Raw genomic sequence first — 25,992 nt, forward strand, 5'->3', positions numbered from 1 at the left:
CATGGCTCCCATTGGCTCCAGTTTACTGTTTCTAGCCAACGGGAGCTGCAGGAAGTGGTGAACCAGAGCCAACAGGAGCTGCGAAGCTTTGTGGCTATGGAGCCTTTAGGTAAACAAAGTGGTGTGGGCTCACTAGTGGCTTTCTCTATGCAGGCCTGTGAAACACTTTGCGAACCATTAATTTAAAGGATAAAGTAAAATTATGCCTCATTTAGGCCCTAACTGAGCAAAGCATTTAATGTGATTAATTTCTAGAAGAAGAAAGGAGCCCCCTTTGTTTATTTTTGTGAGGGAAGACATGTGTATACGTTATTTTTTAAAATTCCTATATTTTGCATTTCCTCACAGATTAAGTTTAGATCTGACACATATAATAAACTGAGCCACCGACAGACAGACAAGCAATTCCATGCCATATATAGGAAGAACAAGCCTCAGCCATGAAGGCAAACATCTCAGGCATAGCAGTTTATTGCCTTTTGGTAATCAAGTCAACTATTGACATAGGAGATTTCTGATTACTGTGGCTCTCAGGAAAGTGATAAGCTACCCAGTGAAAGGCAAAGAAGAAACAGCAAACAGGAAAAGCTTAATGTTTTGCCAATAAGAGGATTGTATGTGCATTAGACTGTAAACTCCGCAGGGCAGGAACCATGTGTTCTGATTTATTAGCAGAGCATCATGCACATTAGCAGCAGTGTGGACCTGATTCAAATCCAAGAGAAGTCAGTGGGAGTTTGATAGAATGAGCCTGCTCTTTAGGCTTAGTACTGTACTTTGTTTTAAAATGTTCTTATGCTTTCCAAGGTAAGCATTACACCATATTGCATTACACTAATACTCAGATAAACTGGGAGCTCTCACTGCTGGGTATAGGACTCATCTGAAGTCTGACTGGTCACTGTGTATTCAAGTAGAAGTAGTTTGCATGTGTGAGGACACAGTGGCAAATGCTTCTTGGAGCAGTACATACCATCTTGAAAAATAACAATTTTTGTTGAAATCCTTGGTTTTAGTAAGAAGTCTGTAACCCATTTCATCCTGCTAACATGCAAGATGAGCCCTTAATAAATATCAGGATTTATTCATATAATTAACTTAATCTGTTACAAAGATCCTCTTAGTTCATACTAATAAAAGCAAGAGTTTTGTCCACTGCTACTGATTCCACTTTTTTCCATTTTGAAAGGGGCCCATTATGGCCATCTTCATGATATGTCTGCTAGCAGCCTTGCCTTCCCATTCTAATAGGCTTCTAATTAACATGAAGATCTAAACTATTCTATAAAGACTTTCCCTAAGATTTATGCTTAGTTATAATACTGACTTTACCTAAAGGGATAGGCTAATCTATCTGGAAAAGTAACAGTTAAATGGATCAGTTCCAAACATCTGTGTTTCCCTTCTGGTTCTGTAGTATAATTCTCACTGCTTTCACTTCTTCATCTTGTGCTTTTGTCTACAAATTTAGTTCTTCAGATCTTGCTCCAAAAAAGATTTCCTATTAAAACAGGATTCTATTTTTAAAAATAAACCAAACTCCTAACATAAGAAGCTCAATGCTAAACAGCACGAGGGTTGCAGTTCTCTTCCCTACTCCTTTTTCTCAAAGCAATAAGACCATTGAATGTATAAATTATCTCATCAGGTGTTTTTTGTTTGTTTTTTGTTTTTGTTTTTTGCTGCCCTGAACAACTTGGAACACATCCATCCCCTTCCGCTCCCTCAACCATGTCACTGTTGCCACAAGCAGTTCTGTTTTATGGCAGAGGCAGTAGCCCAATACCCTGCTTGTATGTTTCATCCACGTTTTTCTCCATCTTTTGCAGTGTCGATACTCTGTCTCAGGGATTTATTTCCTAAACTCTTCATTTGTGAAGACAAACTGACCTATGAAATACACTATTTTTAGCTCATCTATCTAAGAATCATATAAATGTGGAGCTACAGGGGACCTCCAGAGGTCACCAAGTGTATCCCTGTGCAGTGGGGCGGAACCAAGGTGTTTGTCCAACCTATTCTGAAAAGCTCCTAACAATGGGGATTCCACAACTTCTTTTGGAAGTCTATTCCCGAATTCCCAGGTAGTTAGAAAGCTTTTTCTAAAATCTAACCCACATGGCCCTTGCTGCGGATTTCAGCCCATTATTTCTTGTCCTACTTTCAGTGAACATGAAGAATAATTGATCACCATCCTTTTCATAACAGCCCTTAACTAGGGTCACAGATAGTGCGGGATAAAGAGGATAACTGCTCTGGGGCTTTGTGATTTAAAAGGGCCCATGAGTAGTTGGGCTGCTGGAGACCCTATCTGCGTGGTCAGGGCAGTGAAGAAGGGCTAGTGGGGTAGGCTAGCTTGTAGCCTGTCCCTTCTGCCCAAGGCCTCACCCCTTCCAGGAGGGCCCAAAGCTACCTCCCTCACTTTCCCCAGGGGACGGACATGTCTGTCCTCAGTTCTGCCCTCAACATATCTGAAGATTAGTAGAAGAAGCTTTTAAACAGAGAAGAACTAGGAAAAAATAAATAAATACCCCCCCCCCCCGATAATAAAGTTAGTAAACTCTTCAATGTAACCTCTTCTTAAACATTGTGGCTGTGTCTAGACTGGCCAGTTTTTCCGGAAAATCAGCCGCTTTTCTGGAAAAACTTGCCAGCTGTCTACATTGGCCGCTTGAATTTCTGCAAAAACACTGACTTCCTACTGTAAGAAATCAGTGCTTCTTGCGGAAATACTATTCTGCTCCCGTTCAGGCAAAAGTCCCTTTTGTGCAAAGCTTTTGCGCAAAAGGGCCAGTGTAGACAGCTCAGATTTGTTTTCCGCAAAAAAGCCCCGATCGCAAAAATGGCGATCAGGGCTTTTTTGCAGAAAAGTGCGTCTAGATTGGCACGGACGCTTTTCCGTATAAAATGCTTTTGCGGCAAAGTGTCCTGCCAATCTAGACGCTCTGTTCCGAAAATGCTTTTAATGGAAAACTTTTCCGTTAAAAGCATTTCCGGAAAATCATGCCAATCTAGACGCAGCCTGTAAGAATAAATGAAAGCATCCCTTTGGCTTCACAGACACCGCAATGTTCATCTTAACCTTTCAAGGAACAGGAGACCAATAGCATACTAGTCTCTATCCTTTTTATGCTGCTAAATCAGGTGTGGGCGAATACAGGCTTGTGATTCAGCTCTGGTTTCCCAGGGTTAGTCCTGGGTAGTCTGCTGCCACTGTATTTACCTGTGCCTTTGCAGGTACGGGTGATTGCAGCTCTCCATGGCCGCAGATCGCCATTCCTGGCCAATGGGAGCTGTGGAAAGCAGTGTCATTGGTCCATGCTATATCCCGCCAGAACACTGATTGTACCTGATGCTGACAATTAAAAAGAAGATGGGGCCTTACTGTTACACTAGAATACAGAATTGGCACACACATGTGACAATGAGACAGATAGTACAAGTGTGTTTGCAGCACGATATGCCTTAAGTAGTGACATTGTTTTAAATTGAGATTAGCAGCAAGAATTGGTTCAGATTACCATGAGACAGCTGTCTAGATATGTTCACTTAGGCTATGTCTACACTACATTCTAAACTCGAAATAAGATACGCACGCAATTTGCGCTATGCAAATTGTGTACTTATTTTGAGTTTATTTTGAAATAGGCTATTTTGAAACTTGGTGCTGTCTACACAGCGCCATATTTCAAAATAAAGTGCTTTTTCGAGACATCTCTTAACCCTCGTGGAATGAGGGTTACTGGGATGCCAAAATAGCATGCCCGTTATTTCAAAAAACATTTTGAAATAACGGGTGGCTTCTGAAGATGCGGGGGAGCTATATTGGGATACATCTGATATCCCAAAATAACTTTGATGTGTAGACATACCTCTAAAGTCCTACCAAGACTGACAGCATGCCCTTAATCCCACAGTTCTGCTTCAGTACTTCTCTTTCCTATGGCAACAAAGTTATCTATACCTCTTTTATAAGTACACTACACAGCTACAAGTCAGAGTTGGCTCTAGCCAGTTTTTACAAAATGTGGGTTCTGTTTGTGTGCATTTACCATATTTTCCGGCGTATAAGACGACTTTTTATGCTAAAAAACATCCCCCAAAAATCGGGGGTCGTCTTATACGCCGGGTATACAGCCAGTCCACGACTTTGCAAAGCCTCGGGGGAAGCCGGCAGCGGGGCAGCCCAGACGCGCCTGCGCTGCCCTGCTGCCCGAGCCCCTCCGCAGCTTTGCAAAGCCTCGGGGGAAGTCGGCAGTGGGGCATCCCAGGCGCGCCTGGGCTGCCCCGCTGCCGGCGTCCTCAGAGGCTTTGCTCCCGGTGTCCCTGGTCTACCGGAGACGGTCCCCAGCAGACCAGAGGCACCGGGAGCAAAGCCGAAGTGGCGGCGGGGTGCCGCGCTTCTGAGGCTTTGCTCTGGCAAAGCCTCAGAGGCGCGGGACCCTGCCGCTGCTGCGGCTTTGCTCCTGGTGCCTCTGGTCTGCTGGGGACCGTCTCCAGCAGACCAGGGACACCGGGAGCAAAGCCGGGGAGGCGGAGGGGCGCTGGGGCGCTACTGGTTGGCCTCTTAAGGGAGGGTAGTCTTATACGGCGAGTATAAGACGAAAACCTATCTTTTAACTAGAAAATTAGGGGGTCGTCTTATACGCCCAGTCGCCTTATACGCCAGAAAATACGGTAACTTTGCACCCACAACTTGCAGTGCTAATGCATACACAGAATTCAGTGTGCATATGCTGAGTGTAAGTGGACACCAAGTCAATTCTGTTTGGGTACGTCTACCCTAGCCCCCTAGATCAATGTAGGGAGGTTAATGAGAGCGACCAGAACAGCAAATCAAGCCAGGGATTTAAATATCCCACGCTTGATTTGCATGTTCCCGGACAGTCGCCATTTTAGAAATTGACTAGCCCGAAGTAACTGCCTGTGTCTACATGCGGCAGCGAAACGGGATTCCGATTTAAAGCCCTAACTCGAATTAGCTGGTATTCCTCCTGCAATGAGGTTTACCAGCTAATTCGAATTAGGGGCTTTAAATGGGAATCCCATTTTATTGCCACGTGTAACTGCCTGCATCTACTTCGGGCTCGTCAATTTCTAAAATGGGAACTGGCCAGGAACATGCAAATCAAGCGCGGGATATTTAAATCCCAGGCTTGATTTGCAATTCCGGTCGCCCTCATTAGCCTCCCTACATCGAGCTAGGGGGCAAGTGTAGAGATGTACCCTTTGAGAACATAGTGATAGTACACAAAAGTTGCCTTTCATGGTGAGCAGTTTTAATATATTCAGATAGGGAGGAAGTGTTGAAGCCCCTTTTGAAAACTTGAGCTTTAATGGTACAGCAGGTGAAGTAGCAGGTGGCTATTCCTACTATTACACTTTGCTTTGGAGACACTGGCAATAGAAACTGGTCCTTCTCAAGGTAGTTGTGCTGTTTCTGTTGAACTGATTTAAACACAAACTACTGTTATAGGCATGATGAAAATAACCTCATCCATGCCAAATTTAATACAAAAACAGCTCTATTAACCGCCTTGCAGAAGAGCTGTGGTTTTTTCCCCCCTTTTTGGATGGCGGTTGTTTGCAAACAGCAAGAGGGAATCCCCTCATCTACTTTTTTAAAAACTCGTTTGTTGCTCCTCTGTCTGGGACTCAAACAAAACAGGTGGACATTTTAAAGCTCTCAGAGGTAGCTGGGGAATAAAGGAAGCAACAGCAGAAGGCACGAGCAGATTGTGCCACGGATGCTGGAACAGTTTTTATAGTGTATCTGTGTGCAGAAAGCTACTGAACCAAACTGTGAACCCTCAACGGGACAGAAACCACTTCTAGCCCGAGGATGTAGCCACACCCTAGTTCCAGCACCTCTTGGTTAGGGTGTGCAAAAAGAGGGCAAAAAGTGTGTTGCGGGGGGGAGGAGTGACGGCACAAGGAGAGGATTGGAGGAAAGGTGAAGAACAGCGAGGTGGAGGAGGAAGCAGGAGGGTGCAAGCAGAGAGTGAGAGCAGGAGGAGGAGGGGGAAGAAGGGTGGGACGGGGTGGAGGGTGCAGAAGGGAAGAGTGCAGGGGGAAGGAAGGCGAACACAGGGGCGGGAGGAGGAAGGAAGGAAGGTGCAGGGGTTAAGAGGGCGCAGGAGGAAGGTGCAGAGCAGAGGCTGAGGGCGCAGGGGCTGAGCGGGAAGGGGCGGGAGGAGGAAGGAAGGTGCAGAGCAGAGGGTGCAGGTGGGAGGGGACCCGAGCAGCGGGAGGCGGTGGCAGCAGAAGGGCGGAGGAAGCTGTAGGCGGAGGAAGGAGGAAGCGGCGGGACTCCCGAGCCGGGGGAGGGGGCGGAGCGGGCGGCCGGGCGTAGCCAATCGGGGCCGGCTCATCCATGTCTCGCTGCGAGGCAGGCACGTCGGTGGGTGCTGCTGCTGCGCCGGGCAGGGGCCGCCAGAGGCGCGGGACGCGGCGGGAGTGGGCGCCCCCTGCTGCTTGGGCAGCAGCTGCAGGCCCCTGCGGGCGCCCCCGTAGGCCGGGGGCCCGCCCGCTGAGGTACCGGCCCTAGCGCCTGCGAGCCCGGCGCGGCGGCTGGGGGCGCGAGGGGAGCGCGCGCGCGGGCAGGGCCGGGAGGAAGGGGGCTGAGGTCGGGGCTGCCGGGCCCCTGCCGCGCTGAGCGGCTCCCTCTCTCCGCAGACGCGCCGCTGCCGGCGGTTCCCAGCGCCGAGCCTCCGGGGCAGCCGGGCTGGGGGTAGCCCGCCGGGGTGCGGCCAGCGCCTGCCGACCGGAGCGGCCGCGGGGTCCCCCCTTTCATGCTCCGCCAGCATCCTGGCGTGGGTCCCGCCCTGCTCCGGGACAGCCAGGGCGAGCAGCTCCGCGCCATGGCCCGCTACAGCCTCGGCAACCTGCTGGACTGGCTCTACGGCGGGGTGGACCCCAGCTTCGAGGGCAACGGGGGGCCCGAGTGCGCCGCCTTCCTCAGCCCGCAGCAGCGCTTGCTGGAGAGCCTGGTCTTCCTCGCCGTGGGCGTGCTGGAGATCCTGGTCTCGCTGCGGCAGATCAAGCGGCAGCTGCACTGCCGGGAGGAGGGAGACCAAGTGGCCCGGTTGCCGCAGGCCAAGCAGGAGAGCCTGGGCAAGAACCTGCTGCTGGTAGCCCTCTGCCTCACCTTCGGCCTGGAGGTGGGGTTCAAGTTTGCCACCAGGACGGTCATCTATCTGCTGAACCCCTGCCACGTGGTCACGATGTTGCAGGTAAGGGCGATGTTCCCCTTTGGGTGTAAGCTGGGACATCGGAGTCCCCTCATGCTTAAGGGGAAAAGCAGCTGTCTAGAGGTGCCTGGTCAAAAGCCACCTGTTGGGATAAGAACTCATCCTGGGGAGGCTGGTATGCTCTTGCAGCCAAATCACATATTTTAAAATATCTTCCCCTGCCTCCTTAGAAATATCTTGAATATATTAATTAAAAGCTTGACATGATCTGATCCGTTTTTCACTCTTTGGCCCTGATGGAGCAAAGATGTAATTTGCCTGTTTAACAATTGAGCACTCAGAGTAATTGTGTTGACTTCAAAGTGGGGTTATTTATACACCTATTAACATTATGTATTGCAAGTCATTGTAGGAGCAGAGCCTTTATTTGTATCTTGTGTTTATTCATGCTGAGAAAAATGAAAAGGAACTGGCCCATTTCATTTACTTTTTCTGATTCCATGCATCCCTGGACTGGTGTTAGGACTGCAAACACGACAGAGGGGTGTGTGCATGAGTGAATTAGGGATATTTAAAATATGTTCAATCAGGTAAATGTGTAACCACTGAAAACTTCAGCAGTTACACACCAGGGTAGATGGCCCCTGGGAGTTGGTGCACACAGGGAGCCAGCTTTTAAGCCAGTGCTCATCAACCAGTAGATTGGGATCTACGCGTAGATCTTGGAGCCTCTGATAGGTGATCCTGACTGGTTTGGCTAGGAAGCTATCAAGCATTGGCACTTCACTTGCCCCTTCACCCACTGTGATGCTGCTCCAGCCCTGGAGCTGCCCCCCCGCCCCCGGTAGGCTTCTGCTTGCTGTGCAAAGTGAGGGAAGGGGTGCTGATGTCCAGTTGTCCTTCCTACCCCCACTTCTGTACCCAATCTCCACACAAGGAAAAGGAGATAGAGGGAGCTTGGCAATGCAAATCTGTCAGTCTCACATTGTGTGTGTCTCCGTCATTCTCACAAACACACACTGTCCTTCACTCTCATCTCCTCATCCAACACATAGGTGGGTTGTTATGGTTACTTTTACTGCTTGCAAAGTGGGTTAGTTTTGGTTTTTTGACTGGTCTGTGCCTTTTGTAATTTTCATTTCTTTCTAATGCTTACATTTAATTATTTGAATAGTGAGTACTCAAATGCCTAATCTGTCCTGGCTGGAGTAATTGCTATGGTAATTGCTGCTCCTGGAAGTGGCTGGCATTTCCCTGCAGCCCCCGAGAGAGATAGAACAGGGGGTCTCCACATGCTGTCCTTGTGTACGGACACCACTCCTGCAGCTCCCATTGATCAGTATTGGGGAACCATTGCCAATAGAAGCTGTGGGCTCAGTTGAAACAAAATACAGGACTATGTAGCACTTTAGATTGCGGGGGGGGGGGGGGAGGGAGAGGGCAGCACATGGTTCCATGGAGACATTGCTGTACATGCCAGCTACTTTGAGGAGTGGTTCAGGGCCTGGGCAGGAGTAAGCTTGCTTTAACTCCACTGCACCACTCGGAAGCTGTTTCTGTTAAACAATGCCCAGCCAGAGCCTGCTTCCTGAACCCTTGTCCCAATCCTGAATCCCCTGCTGCACCCAACCTTCTGCTCCAGATGAGAGACCCCTTGCACTCAAGCTTCTTCCCAGAGCTTGCACCCTGACACCGCTCCTGGATCCCAATCCCCCACCCTGGGCTAAGCCCGGAGCCCTTCGCACACTCCAAACCCCTTAGCCCAAGACCAGAGCCTGCACTCCAACTCCCTACCCCAGCTTGTTGAAAGTTAATGAGGAAGGGTGATGGAATGAGCTGGGTGAGGCCTTGGAGAAAGGGTGGAGCAGGGGCAGAGCCTCAAAGAAGGGGTGGGAAGGAAGTGGGGCAAAGGAATTTTGGTTTGAGGTAGATCTTACATTGCACTTAAATTGAAAAAGTGGTTTTGTAGTTAAAAAGGTTGGAGACCACTGTTTTAAGCTGTCTTCCCATGCATACTGGGAGCCTACATATGACCATGAAGGTTAACTGATGAGCCCAGGTTCATCAGTTAACAGTCTACATGGTTACATTTTCACATCCCTAGTGTGGACTATTTTCACTGTGGGTTTTTTTTTCTTCCCCCCAGTGTCCTGCAATTATTTCCTTTGGGTTTTAGCTCTATCGATCTATCTGATCTTTTTTATCACCCAAAACAAGATAGAATGATACAAATGTCAGAAATTCAAGAGCTCTAATGTTTAATAAGCTGTTATATTCATGAAACAAAAAACAGGACTATGTAGCACTATAAAGACTAACAAGGTGGTTTATTAGGTGATGCGCTTTCGTGGGCCAGACCCACTTCCTCAGATCAAATAGTGGAAGAAAATTGTCACAACCATATATACCAAAGGATACAATTAAAAAAATGAACACATATGAAAAGAAGAAATCAAATTTCTGATCAGATTGGGGAGGGGGAGGAGAGGTAAATGTCTGTGAGCTAATGATATTAGAGGTGATAATTGGGGAAGCTATCTTTGTAATGGGTAAGATAATCATGTAACTGGTTATCAGTTCCTGATGTATAGAGAAGTTATGATTAAGTTAAAATGTAGAGCGGCAACATGTTAAATGTGTGATGGATGTGCAGGTGAAATTGCAATTAATTTTATGCATGAATATTCAATTTGTATTATATTTGAGGAACAACACCCAATGAAGGCATATGAGGTAGCTAGGTGGACAGGAGAACCCATCAGTTAGCACTGTCTATACCAGGGGTTAGGTCTGTTTAATTCTGTTACTCAGGGGTGTGGATTTTTTCACACCTTCTAGTTGAGGTGGTTATACTGACATAATTTCCTAGTGTAGACCAGGGTTTAGTATGTATTTTTTGGGGGTAGTTGCAGAACTGAGTTATTTGTGTATTTTCTTCAAGCAAATATATTTGATGTTTCTTTTCATAGTATGTGTATCTGGCCTATATGTGGGATTAGTGGGTGAACCTCTTCTGAGATAGGTCGAGGAGTAGGTTCTCACCCCTGCAATCCAAACTGGAGTGAAAATAGTAGATCACATCAAAGTGCTGCACTGCAATTTCCCCATGCAGATGCTGTATATGTGAACTAAAGGGTTCCTAATTCGCTTTAAGATAATTCAGGGCTGCATTAATGCAAACTAGGGGCCTTTTCATTCATACCTGCAGCATCACCATGGGAGAGTTCATAAATTCCAAGGCCAGAAGGGACCATTGCAATAATCCACTCTCATCTCTTGTATTACAAAAGTCATAGAACTTTCCCAAACTAATTATTGGATCCTTTCTTTAGAAAAACATTGAATCTTGATTTTAAAAATGGTCAGTGATATGGAATCTACCATGATTCTTGGTAAACTGTTTGTTTTTAATTTACCTCAATGTTAAAATGTATGCCTTATTTCCAGTCTCAATGTGTCCAGCTTCAAATTCCAGCCATTGGATTTTATTACACTTTTTGTTGCTAGATTGATGAGCCAATAGTTAAATGTTTGTTCATTTTGTAGATACTTACAGACTGTAATTGAATCACCTCTTAACTTTCTTTTTGTTAAGCAGAATAGATTGAGCTCTGTGAATTTATTACTATAGGTCAGTGGCCTTTCAACCTATAGTCCGCAGATCCTTGGAGGTCTGCAGACTATGTGTAGGCGGTCCATGAAAGGTGACCATCTCAGTGTTCAATTCTCAGATCTCAGTGGGAATTTCATTTTGCTGATCAGTATGTGAGTACCTCCTCCTACAGGTCCAGAAATATAAGCCCCTAGTTTAGCTTTTTTTGGTCATGCTGCATCAGATGCTGTGCTGAGGACATAAAATATTTATAGTTCAATTTTGTTTGGTCAGTTTTCAGCTTAAGACTTCTAGGGTAGCAGTCTGTAGACCACAGGTTGAATTTTGAAAGGGATCTGTACTTCCATCTGAAAATATTTAGGGGTCTGCAAATGGGGAAAAAAACTTAAGACCTCCTGAAAAGCAGGTTAACAAATCCAGATTCTGAGCGAGAAAGTGAATTCTAAAATGCCACGTCTTCCAGAAAACACCAATGCGATTCTAGCATCTGTTCTTGTAATTGTTAGGGGGAAGAGGCAGTCTTTGAAGGGGTGAGTGAGATAGTATTAGTCTATCACCTCGAGCTCTACCGGGAAACTAATTGATAGGAAGATCCCGTAACACTGATGTAACATATGAGCTGCATCTCACACCATTTAAGTTCTGCATCCGCTTCTTGTAAAATAGTAACCATTCCTGGTGGAAGAGAGAGCTGCATAAACCCTCAGTCAGCAGTATCAATGTAATGAAAAGTGGACATTCTGTATGGGGTTCATAAATATTTAAGCACTGAAATAATATTGCGGCACTCCTTAGCATATTGAATATGTTGCAAAGTAAAATCATTTACTGGACGAAAGCTTTCTAACTAGAAGCTGTGGAGAGTCAAACTAATTATGGCTTTAAGTATCTTTCATTTTGCTGGTGAGTGGCGTTTTGCAATAATACAGTATTTCCATATGTATTTAGAAAAACTTGGCACCTAACAGCCCCTTAATTTATGTATTAAAAAAATTAACCAGTGCCTTTTTTATTAATGGTCTTTTTTCCCTTTAATGGAAACAAAATATTCAACTGGTTTTTTTTACTCTGTCAAGTACGTGTTCTTTTTAAAGCAGTTTTTTCCAAACTTTGGTTTCTGACCAATTATCCGGTCTTTTGTGACAAATAAGATCATTCAGGGTCAGCTACAATTGCAGTTTAAATGGACAACCTATGATTTTAGCCTTTCACATTTTAACAGTGCAGGATTCTCATATCAATCTATGAAAAATAATAGAAAAATTAGCTATAATTAATATTTAAATGATGCTAAAAGTGGTTTAGGCACTTCTCAGAATGTAGGAATGATATAGATCTCTGTTTTTTAATTAGTGTGTGCTTTTGAAGTTGTCTCTTTATTTAGAGGGTGTCTTTATTGAGATTAAAGCCTTTTTTGGTCCATGTCTTGATGATAATCTTTTAAATCTTTTTACTGTTCTCTAATAGTCTTTATAGAGAACAGTAAAATATCCCTGAGATAATTTTACTCCATCCCAGATGTCTGACAGAATGAAAATGGTGAGTTTGGAACAAAAAATTGGCTGGTATTTTATTTTAAACTAGTCATTTTCCTCTCTGTTTTCCAGCTTGCTTAACCTTTCTTTTATATTTCGGGGTGAGGAATGTCAGGCCCAGGAGCCAGATGTAGCCTTTGTCTTGCCTGGATCTCGCTCTTGAGACTCAGGACCCTCTTCCCCCCCAGCATTGGGGAGCTCCGCACTGTGGAGCACAGAAAATCTACTAGCTTATGCTCGCCCCTAGGCTCTGGTTTGCGAAAGGAATTTCTCCATCTCAGTTGGGGGCCACATCAGTGAGGGTTTTTTTTTTTTTTTGGAGGGGTTGTTTTGTGTGGGTTCCCCCCCTTCTCTCTTGTGTGCAGCCCCAACCCCAAAATAGTTCCTCACACCTTTCTAATTTCTTTTGGTCTCTGCTTACTTGTTCCTGTTCCCAAGGTTCTGGTTCTGTAAGTGCTTTGATCACTTTTCCAAGCTGTGATCAGAAAATGAAGATTTTTCTATTGCTTAATTATACTGTACAAGCAAAATGAAGTCTTTCTGGTTCCTCATATCTTCCATATGCTGGTGTGTTCTGCTCATTTGCTGGCTCGAGTCTTTTGGAAGTTACCTTACCCCAGTGGTCTCCAACCTTTTTAACCACAAAATCACTCTTTCAATTTAAGTGCAATGAAAGGTCTACCTCAAACTGAAATACCCTTGCCCCACTTCCTTCCCACCCCTTCTTTGAGGCCCTGCCCTTGCTCCACCCTTTCTCCAAGGCCTCACCCGGCTTGTTCCATCACCCTTCCTCCCCCGTCCTCACTCACTTTCAACAGGTCGATGTAAGGGTGCAGGCTCTTGTCTTGGGCTAAGGGGTTTGGAGTGTGGGAGGGGCTCCAGGCTTAGCCCAGGGTGGAGTATTGGGGTCTAGGAAGGGTGTGAGGGTGCAAGCTCTGGGAAAGAGTTGTGTGCAAGAGGTCTTGTGTCTGGGGCAGGTGGTTTGGTGCAGCAGGGGACTGAGGACTGGGATGGGGGTTCAGGAAGCAGGCTGTAGCTGGGCATTGTTTAACATAAATAGCTTCCGGGTGGTGCAGTGGAGTTAAGGCAAGCTTACTCCTGCCCTGGCCCTGTACCACTCCTCAAAGCAGCTGGCATGTACAGCAATGGCTCCATGGCACCATGTGCTGCCCCTCATCTACAGACACTGAGCCCACAGTTTCTACTGACCATGGTTCCCCAATACTTATCAATGGGAGCTGTAGGAGTGGTGTCTGCACACAAGGACGGCATGTGGAGTCCCCTGCTCTGCTCTTCTCAAGGGCTGCAGGGAAATGCCAGCCACTTCAGGAACAGCAATTACCGTAGGGATAATTACTCCAGCCACAACAGGTTAGGCATTTGAGAACTCACTATTCAAAGAATTAAATTTAAGCGTGAGAGAAATGAAAATTACGAACTGCACATACCAGTCAAAAACCAAAAATAACTCACTTTGGAAGCAGTAAAAGTAACAATAACCCATGTATGTGTGGGGTCAGGAGATGTGTGAAGGACACTGTGTGTTTGTGAGTATCTCACTCACACATTGTGTATGTGTCTAAGAGATTTGCATTGCCATCTCCTTCTATCTCCTTCTCTTTGTGTGGAGATCAGGTACAGAAGTGGGGGTAGAAGGGACACTTTGACATCAGTGCCTCCCTCCCACCCCATTTGCTCCCGGGGAGCAGCTCCAAGGCAGAGAGCAGGAGCAGCATGACAGTGGGTGAAGGGGCAAATGAAGTGCCAGTGATTGATAGCTTCCTAGCCAAACCAGTCAGGATCATCTGTCAGAGGCTCCAAGATCTACCATTAGATCTACTGGTTGATAATCACTGCCTTACCTACAACAGCCATCTTGGAAGGCTTGAAATCTTGCATCCTATTCACTGTTGATGAATTGGTTTATTGCAGAGATTGTTCCTGCATAATCTCAATTAGTTCTCAGTACTTTTCCTGTCATTTCCTCCTAGACTCCATCATGGGGTTAAGAAGGAAAATTACATTCTCTGTTGTTTTCCTCATATAGGTAAACCAGATTGCTTTTTTTTTTTTATGAATTCCAGCTAACTGAAATTCCAGGTTAGCCAAGGGGTAATGTTCCTGGTGGTTGCGGTAGCTGAACTCCCATAAGAGCTTACCTTTACCTTCAGTCCTGTTGATCTCTTAACTGTCACAGTGCTGAAGCTGACTCTCAGATTTCCTCTGTAGACACCTATCTTTGACTCTTGATTTTTCTTAAGGTTTCTGATGATCTTCTGCAGAGCTTCAGACAACTAGGGTTAAATTAAAACTGATTAAAATAATCTTGATAGCAGTCATGGACAAGAGGCCAGTGTTTTTCGGATGACTAGAGGATTGAGTACTTTCAAAGGTCACTGAAGGACCTGAGAGAGACTGAGAGGGTGAGAGAATATTCTTTAATTTAATTCTGTTGGTGACGGAGAGGCTAACAAAAGTTGGTTCAGTAGAAGATATTACTTCACTCTCTTTGTGTGCCTAATATTCTGGGACTGACACAGCTACAACGACTGAAGTAGGGATGTTAAATATCGGTTAATTGAATAGTTAACCTCATAAATTCTTATTGGTTACTTGACTATTCTATAGTTCTCAGGGCGGGGCCAGTAGCCAGGGTGCTCCTGCCCCACTCCCAAGGAGCTCCCTGCCACTCTGCACTGCTGCCTCTGTAGTAGAAGCAGCAGCGTGGGGTGCCAGGTGGGAGCTGGTCTGCAAGAAGAGCCTGTTTAAAAACGAGCTCCCCTCATGGATCAGCTGCCTGTTGCCCTGCGCTGCTGCCTCTGATACAGCCTCTGTCCAGGGCGTTGTTTAAGCTCCTGGACCTGGCACAAGCCAATCTGCCTGCCCACCTGGGTCTTAATACACTTTAAATGAACGCTGCAGTGGGGATAGGACCTGGTGCAAGTTGGGACTGAGCTGGGCTGCTGACCAGCCTGATGATAACAATTTACTGGTGTGGGTGGGAATGCATGTAGTCTATGGCATTAACCTATAAGCTTTTGCTAATTGGTTAATTGTCTATACTATTACATCCCTAAACTGAAGGACACAGACCTTTCTGTTGTAATAACTCTGGATTTATTCTCTTACCTGCTCCATTCTAAACATTATCTCCTGTGTGTGTGTGTGTGTGTGTGTTTTTTTGGGGGGGGATGAATACTTATGTTTAAGTGGTCTGTGTCTGCCATTCAAAGCTCTGGATTAGTGTTGTTACCACCAGTACTCTCTTCCTGAGTGGCTTCTGACAGAGGCTGCTCCAGTTGGCTTTTCTTCCACATTTTTCCCCATTAAAATTACTGCTTCATATTATAGACTCAGTAGTAACAACATCCGAGGTAATGGCTAGTACATAGTAAGCAGCAAGCACTCTGTTGTAATCTAAGCACTTCAAGGGTTCAGGCTCAGCTTTTAAGAAACATGCGATGAGTTTCATAATGCATTGAAATGTTTGCACAAAGAAGGAAGTACTTCATAATGAGAGATTATTTCAGAAGCTCTTGTTGAGGCTCATTTCGCTATGACTTCAAGCAGTTCAAACAATACTATGCTTTTTTCCCCCCGTAAGTTGATTTTTTTAAGGCTATTCCAGTCATGTTTCAGCTCCTAGTTCAGCATTGTTGTTTTTCCTTTAAAAATTTGCTGGTGTGTGTGTGTGTGGGGTAGGGGGCAGGGGGAAATGCATGTAGGCATTTAAAATAGGGGAGAGAGTGAATATCTGCTTGCAGACCTTTTTGTTTCCCCCCCTATTTCCATCACAAAAAGATAGTTATTAGAACTGTGGCAGAATTTATTATCAGGGTAGCCACTAATTTTCCATATGAATCAGGAAATTATATCCCTGGATTTCAGTTTTAGTTCTGCCTCAAAAGTGAGAGAAGCAGGTGCTATCTAGATTTCAGAAAATTACTTCAGTTTAAATATTGGGTATTGAGTCTAGCATCAGGCTACCTAGCTTTCAAATACCTGTCCAATGAGAGCATGCTGGACACAGCTGAGCCATGGTACAAGTCTCTGTTACTCACTGTGCAGTTAGCTGTAGGATATCCGGCTGTCCCTGAATACCACAGGCAAAGTGGGACAAAGCATGCAAAGATGGACTTTTCTTTGTAACCAAAGTGCTTGTCTTACGTCATAACAGTAAAGACTGACACCAAGCTCAACTCCCCAATTTATGTAAATCTTGGGGTCAAATCCTGGCTCGCCTGAAGTCATTGGAATTTGGCCATTGACTTCAGTGGGCCACGATTTTACCCTAGGAATTTATTTAGTTGAAGTTATTCACATCTAAAGCTATTAAATCAGATGGGCCCCCTACCTACCTGTATTCCCCACAGATTTTACATTCCAGGCTCATTTTCAGATCAGTAGAGACTACTACCATCCCAGAGGGGAAAAAAGCCAAACTGCTTCCCTTTTTGCCAAATAAAGAGGAATAATCAAAGCTTCCATTTCCCACTGTGGCTTAGTCAGGCTTGCATAGAGTTTGTCAGTGTACTGTAGCCAGAGTCTGGACTGTATCATGCATGAAGCTCATCCTTCAGCTAAGAGGAGAAAATTTTCTAGCACCCTGTTCATGACCTTTTTCCCCCCTCTGTGGAGCCTGATCTCACAGCCCTTCTGTTACCACTCCAGTGTTGCAGTGCTAATAAAATGGAAATGGGAAGAACAACTTCAGCTTGTTGAACATTGGCATGTTCTCCCTGCCCCCCTTCAAATGCTGCTTTAATCTGCCATGTTTACTCTCATTGATTATAAAAGGCATCTGCCCTTTGTACAGCAAAGTTGAACTTGACCTAGTGTGTCTCTTGCTTTTTGCTAGGTGGATTAGGTCATGTTTGTCTGAAGATCTCCCGCTTCCCTTTCTTTTAGATTGAGGGTAAATTTTTCAATGTAGGCTCCTAAGTCAAGTAGGTGCTATTTTCAAGTAGGTGTTACTTTGAATCCTGTACTCCAGGACTTTCAGTAGTCATAAGTTCCTAAGTCAGATGGGACTTAAGTGCTTTTGAAAATGTTACACTTAAATTTGAGTTGCAGTGATGTGTTTACTGTATAGGTTGAACCTCTGAAATCTTGGAGACTCTGATCCGGCAACATCCATGGTCCAGATGTTGCTGGATAATAGAGCTCTGGTACCTGGGAATGTGAGCCCCGGCCCTCGGGAGGAGAAAGGGGACCAGCCAGGTGGGGCAGCAGTGGGACCGGCAAGCCCAATCCCCAATGGAGCGCGGCATCAGCGAGCAGCCGGCAAGCGCCCCTTCCCCCCCCCCAGGGATTCCTGGTATGGCAGGGGAGAAAAGGGGCTGCTACAGCTGGGGAGCTTCGTCCCCCGGGAAGCCCCTGCAGGCTGGAGCCCAGTGGCATTGGGACCAGAGCAGAGCCAACCACAGGGATGGGGAATGTCCTGGGAGGCTGGTAGCAGGGACCTCCCCAATCTGGCAAATTCCCTCCTTTGGGATGGGTCAGGTCCAGAGGATGCTGGACAAGAGAAGTCCAACCTGTACAGTTATAAACACTTATCTTCCTCGGAGCTTCTCTGTGCCTGCTATCTTTTTACTCGCTTCTTACGCCTTCACCAAAGGCTTGTCAGCAAAATAAGCTATCATGGGATAAGAGGGAAGGTCCTCTCATAGATTGGTAACTAAAGGAGAGGAATACATGGTAATTTTTCAGAATGGAGAGAGATAAATAGTGACGTCTTCTAGGGGTCTCTACGGGGAACGGTCCTATTCAACATATTCATAAGTGATCTGGAAAAAGGGGTAAACAGTGAGGTGGCAAAATTTGTAGATAGTTATGTCCCAAGCAGACTGGAAAGAGCTATAAAAGAATCTCACAAAACGGCATAATTGAGTAACACAATGGCAGGGGAAATTCATTGTTGATAAATCCAAAGTAATGCATGTTGAAAAACTGAATCACAACTATACACCTCAAATTATAAGGTCTAAATTAGCCTTTATTCAAGAAAGTGATTTTTGGCGTCATTGTGGATAGTTCCTCAGTGTGCAGCAGCAATCCATTTATGGTATGTCCACATCTTGATTACTGCTTGCAGATCTGGTTGCCCCATCTCAAAAAAGATATATTACAATTAGAAAAAAATACCAAAAAAGGGAACAAAAATGATTAGGGTCATGGAACGACTTCTGTTTGAGGAGAGATTAGTAAAACTGGTACTATTCAGTTTGCAACAGAGACTACTAAGGGGAGGATATGATAGAGCAGTGTTTCTCAGCCAGTGGTACGAGTACCCTTAGGGGTACTCGAGAGCATTCTGGGGAGTATGTCAACACTGAATTTTTGTTTAAAGTATTATAGCGCTTTATTATTTTTGTACTTTTTACACCCAAAAATTTAATTGCTCGCCCGGCTGCGGTTAAATTGTTGAAACAAATGTGTTACAATGGCAGAAAAAAAATTGTCTGAAAACTATAGGTACTGGGGGTACTTATCTTTTTTTAAAAGGGGTACTTTATAAAAAAAGGTTGAGAAACACTGTGATAGAGGTCTATTAAATCATGACTGACGTGGAGAAAGTAAATAAGGAAGTGTTGTTCAATTCTCATTACACAAGAACTAGGGGTCACCAAGTGAAATTAATTGACAGCAGGTTTAAAACAAATAAAAGGAAGTATTTCTTTACATAACACACAATCATCCTGTGGCACTTGTTGCAAGAACATATTGTGAAGCCAAGACTATAACAGGGTTCAGAAAAGAACTAGGTAAGTGCATGGAGGATAGGTCTATCTCTTTTGGATGTTATCCAGGATTGGTCAGAGATCGTGTCCCTAGTTCCAGTTTGCCAGAAGCTAGGAATGAGTGTTAAGGGAATGGATCACTTGATTACCTGTTCTGTTCATTCCTCTGGGGGCACTTGCACACTACCCACTGTTATAAGACAGGATACTGGGCTAGATGGACCTTTGGTCTGACTCATTATGGCCATTCTTGTGTTCTAATGACTGTTTTCCCATTAGGTTCCCTTTGGTTTTCCATATAGTGCATTCTGCTGGCAGTGTTTAGTCTTTGGGAATGATCTATGTTGTGTTGGCAGGGAGTGGTAACAGAGGGACAGATTTACATTGCTCACAAAGTAGGAAACGCCCTGCTTCGCTCCTGGCTGCCCAGGGGAACTGCCCAAAGGAAACTGCCCATTGGAATGGTTCCTGATTTATTTTAGGAAACAGCAAGCAAGAGACCTTGTTTAGAGTCTGTGATTTTGTTAAAGAAACTGGTGTGTACCTAACTGTGTGACATCACCACGCCAGAAGAACTAACTGATTAGCCAGTGTTGGGGAATTCATGGGTAGAAATCTGTGTAGCAGACATTTAAAGTGATCTGTATCAATGTACTCTAAGGGTACGTCTAGACTACATGCCTCTGGCGACAGAGGCATGTAGATCAGGCTACCCGACAGAGTAAAATGAAGCGGCGATTTAAATAATCGCCGCTTCATTTAAATTTACATGGCTGCCGCGTTGAACCGACAAACAGCTGATCAGCTGTTTGTCGGCTCAGTGCGATAGTCTGGACGCTCCCCTGCCGACATCAAAGGGAGTTGTCGACAACCCAGGTATGCCTCCTGGGATGAGGCATACCTGGGTTGTCGACAGCTCCCTTTGATGTCGGCAGGGGAGCGTCCAGACTATCGTGCTGAGCCGACAAACAGCTGATCAGCTGTTTGTCGGCTCACGTGGCAGCCATGTAAATTTAAATGAAGTGGCGATTATTTAAATCGCCGCTTCATTTTACTCTGTCGGGTAGCCTGATCTACATGCCTCTGTCGCCAGAGGCATGTAGTCTAGACGTACCCTAAGAAACTCTCAGACGTTACAGTACTGATGGCTTTCTGCTTTTCATGATTTATTAATTTAATATTTCAGTGTTTATTTTTTAAATAATTCTTGAGTTCTGTGTAGATATCCATGTTTTTTGGAACTTTTTCTAGGAATACATATAGGTATATTATCTACATTACAGTAGTATATATTGTAATGAGTAATCTTTTGGTATGTTCCCTACTGTGTGTTCATAAAATTTCAAACAGCACTATGTTAATGCACAACACATCAATGCAGTTCAGAAATTACACCCACATAATCCTCATTACTGCTTAATACAGATAACCCCTTAGATTCAGGTAACCTTTTTTTTTTTTTTTTTTTTTTTTTTAAATAATATGAGGATGTTTTAGTGGAGTTCACTAATAACTATGGCTTCAGATTTTCAGTTATGTTAAAATACATTTATTTGTGTAAAACATGTAACCGCTAAAAAAATTCAGTGGTTACATATTTACAGGCCAGGGGAAGGAGGTGGCAAGTGGCTCCGTGGGAGTTGGCATATATGGGGAACTGGTTTAAAAGCTGGTTCCTTGGGTGTACCAGCTCCCGCTTGCCCCCCACAGCGCTGCTGCCTCTGATAGAGGCAGTAGCGTGAGGGGTGGGGAATGGCTTGAAAGCTGGCTCCCTTGTGTACAGGCTCCCCTGTGTCCCCCCAGACTCTGCATTGATGACTCTGTGAGAGGCAGCAGGGTGGAGGAGGGCAGGCGTCTCCTGCCTCCCCTCATCCCAGCTATTCCCTCTGATACAGAGGCAGCGGGGGAGGTGAGGGGAGGGCACTGTGTGTAACCAAGAGTGTAACTGATGAGCCCAGGTTCGCCAGTTAATCTTATACCGGGGTAGCCAACCCCGGTCTCAAGCCGCATGCGGCTCTTTGCTCATAGAAATGCGGCTCTTATTAGAATTACTTTTTTTTTTCTTTCTCTCTTCAAGACATGTTTTTTTTTTTCCAGACATGTCCTCATTTTCCGATGTTAAATTGCCTTCTGGCTGGCTTTTTTAAAAAACAAAAAATGTCCAGGATTCAGGGAGGGGGCAGTGGCACCTGCCTTCAAAGGAACGTTCGACTGTCTTTTGGAGCCTCGCGCCCAGATAGTTCGTGGCCACTCTGTGCACTCGCCCCAGTTCTTGGAGGGAAAAGCATGGGGTGGTGGCAGTGGCTCCAGTGAGACCCAGGGTGTTGTTAAAAGAATCTGGGGCTGCCTGGCTCTGGGGGTGAGAGAGGGCAGTGGGTTAAAGCAGGGATACTGGGGGTGCCTTAGGGTTACAGATATATAAAAATAAATATATAATGCATGGCTCTTTGCACTACTATCCACAGCTATTTTGTCTATTAGTCTAACTGGTTGGCTACCGGATGCGATATATTAGGAAACACATTCACATCCCTTATTTATATTCCAAACAGATCAGAAGGGGCTCCTGTAATCATATTCAGAAAGCATCTTCACAGTAGACAGAAGTCACGTCTGTTCATCTTCTGCCATCTAGACATAGGAACAGTAAAGAAGATGTGTCCTGTGTAGTGGACAGAAATGAGTACAAAACGACAGCTACCTAGACAAACAGGTGGAAATCGAATACTCTAAGGGCACGTCTAGACTATGTTCTATTTTCAAAAGAGGATATGCAAATTCCATGGGATATGCAAAGTCTGGATGCGTTTTGGGGGGGGAACCCCTTTTCAAAAAAACCGCTCTTCCTAAAAAAAGGAGGTTTACGTGGTTTTTCGAAAGGGTTTTTTCTATACCAAAAAAAAGTGTCCAGACTACTGGGTCAGAATATTAGGATACAAGATAAAGGAGGAAAAAAATCTGCAACAATTTAGATCACTCCAAGGGGTAACAAACAGTAGCTGTTTATAAAGCTCTTCCTCATGCAAACATTTTCTGTTTTCATTTTTTCCAGGCAGAGTATGTCAGTTCAGAACAGCAAAGGCCTTGGGCTAAGAGCCAAAAATATTTTAGGAGGTGAAGGGTTTTTTTTTTTCTTTATATTCTCCCTACATAAGAACACAGATATATTGTGCTTTGCAAAGACAGTGAAACCCCTTTTAATCACTATTGTAATGGGGCACTCTGATAAATTGTCACATACCTTAATGGATTCAGAGTGCTACAAAATTAAAGTTTCTTTTGATCCAAAGTGCTGGTGTCTGCATCTCTTTAAGCTAAGCCATGTTTGAATCACACTAGGGATGTGAAAGGCTAACTGGTAAGCATGACCCTAAATGGGTCATGCTTACCGGTTCTGGTTAACTGGTAGGAGCTGGAGTAGTTTCCCACATGTTCTGGGCAGGGGGCTGCTACAGCCCTGTAGGGCTCACCACTGGCAGGGGCTGCTTGGGCCAACCGGAGCAACCCCTGTTCATGGAGGGCCTTTCTCCCCCCTCTCCTCCCAGCAGGTTACATACTGTCTCCCCAGGAGCAGGCTGGCAGCGGCTGCTGGCTTCGCTCCTGAGAAGGCTTCCAAGTGTGGGACCGGCAGCGGCTGGCATCCCCATTCCCAAGGAGGCTTCACTGTGGGCTCTGCCTTAATGGGTGAGGCTTACCCATTACAGTTGACTAGTGAGGGCTGCTCCAGCCCCCTCAGGGCACACTGCTGGCAAAGGGGCAGTCTGGCCTGGCCCCAGTGGGTGGAGGTTTAAAGTTTAACTGGTTAATTAAAGAAGATTTTTACTAGGGCTGTCAATTTATCTGCATTAACGCCTGCGATTAACACGTTTATTTTTTTAGCGCCTTAATCCTGCCTTGAATGTATCTGCTTTAAATTCAAGGCAGGATTAACGTGTTAAAAAAATAAATGTGTTAATTGCAGGCGTTAATGCTGCACTGCCCCTTTGAAGTGCTGCTCCGGTGCTTCAAATGGGTAGGGCATTAGGAGCCAGCTGATCCTGGGCTCTGTGCAGCACTGCCCCCTTTGAAGTACTGGAGTGGCACTTCAAAGAGGCAGCGCAACGCAGAGCCGGGGATCAGTTGGGCACTCCAGCTGATTTCCCCCAGCTCCGTGTTGCGCTGCCCCTTTGAGGTGCCAGAGTGGCACATTAAAGGAGCAGTGCTGCACTGAGCCTGGGGTCAGCGGAGGACTGCAGCTGATCCTGGGCTTCTGCAGCACTGCCTCTTTGAAACACTACCACAGAGTTTCAAAGGGGCTGCAAACCGATTAATCGTGCGATTAAGTACAATTCACTTGACAGGCCTAATTTTTACATCCCTAATGAGAATAAGCTCTTCTCTGGCCCATTGTCTTTGTTGATAGGCCATTCAGCTTAAAAAGGCCATTCATGAAGTGCTGTCCAGACCCAGGGTTGGGCAATAAAACAGTGGTAGTTCACCAGGGTTAGCTCCTGGTTGGCCACTGCCAGCTGATGTTTGCTTACCCGTTGTCTAGACCAGTGTTTCTGAATCAGTGGTACGAATACCCTTTGGGGTACCCGAGCGATGTCTGGGGGGTACATCAACACAACTGAATTTTGTTTTAAGTTTTACAGCACTTTATTTTAGTATCTTTTACATCCAAACATTACATTGCCCACCTTGATACAATTAAGTTGTTTAAACAGATGTGTTGGTAGAAAAAAAAAAGTGGTGTGTTTGAAAACTGTAGGTATTGGGGATATCTATAAATTTTTTTTTTTGGAAAAGGGGTACTTTATATAAAACAAAAGGTTGAGAAACACTGGTTTATATTGTATGTAAAGCTTTGTGGATGTTACCCACAGCAATCACATTTGAAATGCAGATGCATAGTCAATATTCATAACTCTAGTCAGAAGCAAAAATGATACCTGCATACAAATAGGATAATCGTAGTCTGCATATCATAACTTTTCCATTGACATGTTACATGACTCATTTTGTACGAGGTGCATCATAATTATGACAATTATACCACTGTGGTGAATATGGCATGTACAGTGTGACAGCATCTTCTAATTAAATTAATAGGTAGAAGGTTTGAAACAAACAAAAGGCAGAACTTCACACAACAGGTGGAACTTGTTGTAAAGGGATGTTATGAAGGCCAAAACTATAACTGGGTTAAAAAAAAAAACCTAGATAAGTTCATGGAGGATAGTTCCATCACTGGTTGTTCGCTAAAATGGTTAGGATGCAACACTATGCTCTGGGTGCCCTTAAGGCTCTGATTACCAGATGTTGAGATTGGACTATAGGGATGGATCACTCGATAAATGCCCTGTTTTGTTCGTTTCCTCTGAAGCACATGGCACTGGACACTGCTGTAAGCCAGGATACTGGGCACAGTGGACCATTGTCCTAGTATGGCTGTTCCTTATGTTTTTAGGTGCCTTTTCATCCAATAACTAAAACTGTAGAACTAATCTCTGAATGTTTCTGAAATTCAGGGTGGGAGATGTGGAGCAGCACTTGAGTGGTTCGTAGAGAACCAAGAAAGGCTGTCTCCCTTTATCTGACAACAGGATCAGAATCCCCAGTGTACTCTTGAAGTGAAATGAAGGGGAAATTGATATAAACTTATCAACTGAAAAAACAATAGTCCAGTAGCACTTTTTTCAGTTTACCTGTACAGACTAACTCGGCTACCCCCCCCCCGCCCCCGAAGCTTATAAACTTATCAGATAGTTTACTAGTGATGTGACTAGTAGTTTTCCCCACCCTTCTTGCCTCTATCAGAAAGAGGCAGCAAGGGTAGGGGAGCAGGAGCCGGCTTAAAAGCCAGTTCCCCACAGCACCATATCCATGGGGGACAGGGCTCTTGCTACAGTTCAAAGGTGAAGGTGCACTGATAGATTAACTGAATAGTCAATGGGATTTCCATTGACTATTTGATTAATCTAAATTTAACATCCCTAATTTCAACACCGTGGAAGGTGAATACCAGTTTATTTAGTCTTGTTTGTCCTTTCCACATGGCTTAGAATGTACGTTTTTAGCATAATGATCTGAACAAACTAGGGATGTAAAATCCTGTTCACTTAGTTAACCAGTTAAGTGTAACATTTAATCAGTTAACCGTTTTAAATGGGATTCCACTGGTGGGGGAGCTGGAGCACCCTCCTTTTCCTGCCTTGCCTGCCACTCTGTGCATGAGGGGCTGGTTAATTGGTGACATCCCTAAAACAAACATTTGTATTAATAAGAAATTCTTCAGTCCAAGTTTAAAGGAAGGACAGTTTGTAAAAGAAATTCTCACCATATTTCTAATGGTAGTTTGTCATCTCTACTTACACCTTCTTTGTAAACCTTATTTTGAATAATTGGCGATACATATATGGGGATTCTAGGTTAAGTCTTTAGCTTCTCTGGGACAAAGTTAGAGAGACACTCCTCAGCTGGGAAGTCTACAAAGAAACCGACAAAGGTTAGGTTGACCAGTATTGTTTCCTTGTGCTCCTCCATTGGTCTGTCAGTATCCACCTTGCCATAGAACAGTGGTCCCCAACCTTTTCGGGCTGCCGGGTGCCCGGGGGTGTGGGCAGGGCCAGCCCCGATCACTCGGCGAGCGCACATAAATGCCCTGGCGGGCACCTTAGAATGTAAGCATTTGGGGGCTGGGACTGTCTTTTTGTTTTGTTTGTATAACACACACTACAATGGTGCTCTGGTCCATTACTGGGACCATGAGTGATGATGATAATACAACAAATACAAAGAAAATTAGATTTGGTGTAGACTAATACAGCAATACACAGGAGGAAAAGTAATCTAAGACAGATATTGTGAAGGAAAAATTGTAATGCAAGAGAGACCGGGGGTAATAGTGGAAAGTAAATTGGATAAGAGCTTGC

The 25,992-nt window shown here is 45.0% G+C and overlaps 1 protein-coding gene across 6 annotated transcripts in view; it reads left to right on the forward strand.

Moving 5' to 3' along the window:
* The first annotated feature begins 6,252 nt into the window (after positions 1–6,252).
* Positions 6,253–25,992, forward strand: part of TMEM164 (transmembrane protein 164) — a 93,470-nt gene continuing 73,730 nt past the window's right edge. The window contains exons 1-2 of one of the 6 annotated variants that reach the window (XM_089781847.1): positions 6,253–6,400; positions 6,676–7,232. In XM_089781847.1, the coding sequence (XP_089637973.1) occupies positions 6,792–7,232 (441 nt within the window). In that variant the 5' untranslated portion in view covers positions 6,253–6,400; positions 6,676–6,791. The other 5 variants (XM_089781848.1, XM_075940926.2, XM_075940925.2 and 2 more) reach the window with 5 other exon arrangements.

Source organism: Pelodiscus sinensis, chromosome 13, assembly GCF_052426305.1.
Source record: "Pelodiscus sinensis isolate ZL-2025 chromosome 13, ASM5242630v1, whole genome shotgun sequence".
In the NCBI taxonomy this organism is placed as follows: domain Eukaryota; kingdom Metazoa; phylum Chordata; order Testudines; family Trionychidae; genus Pelodiscus; species Pelodiscus sinensis.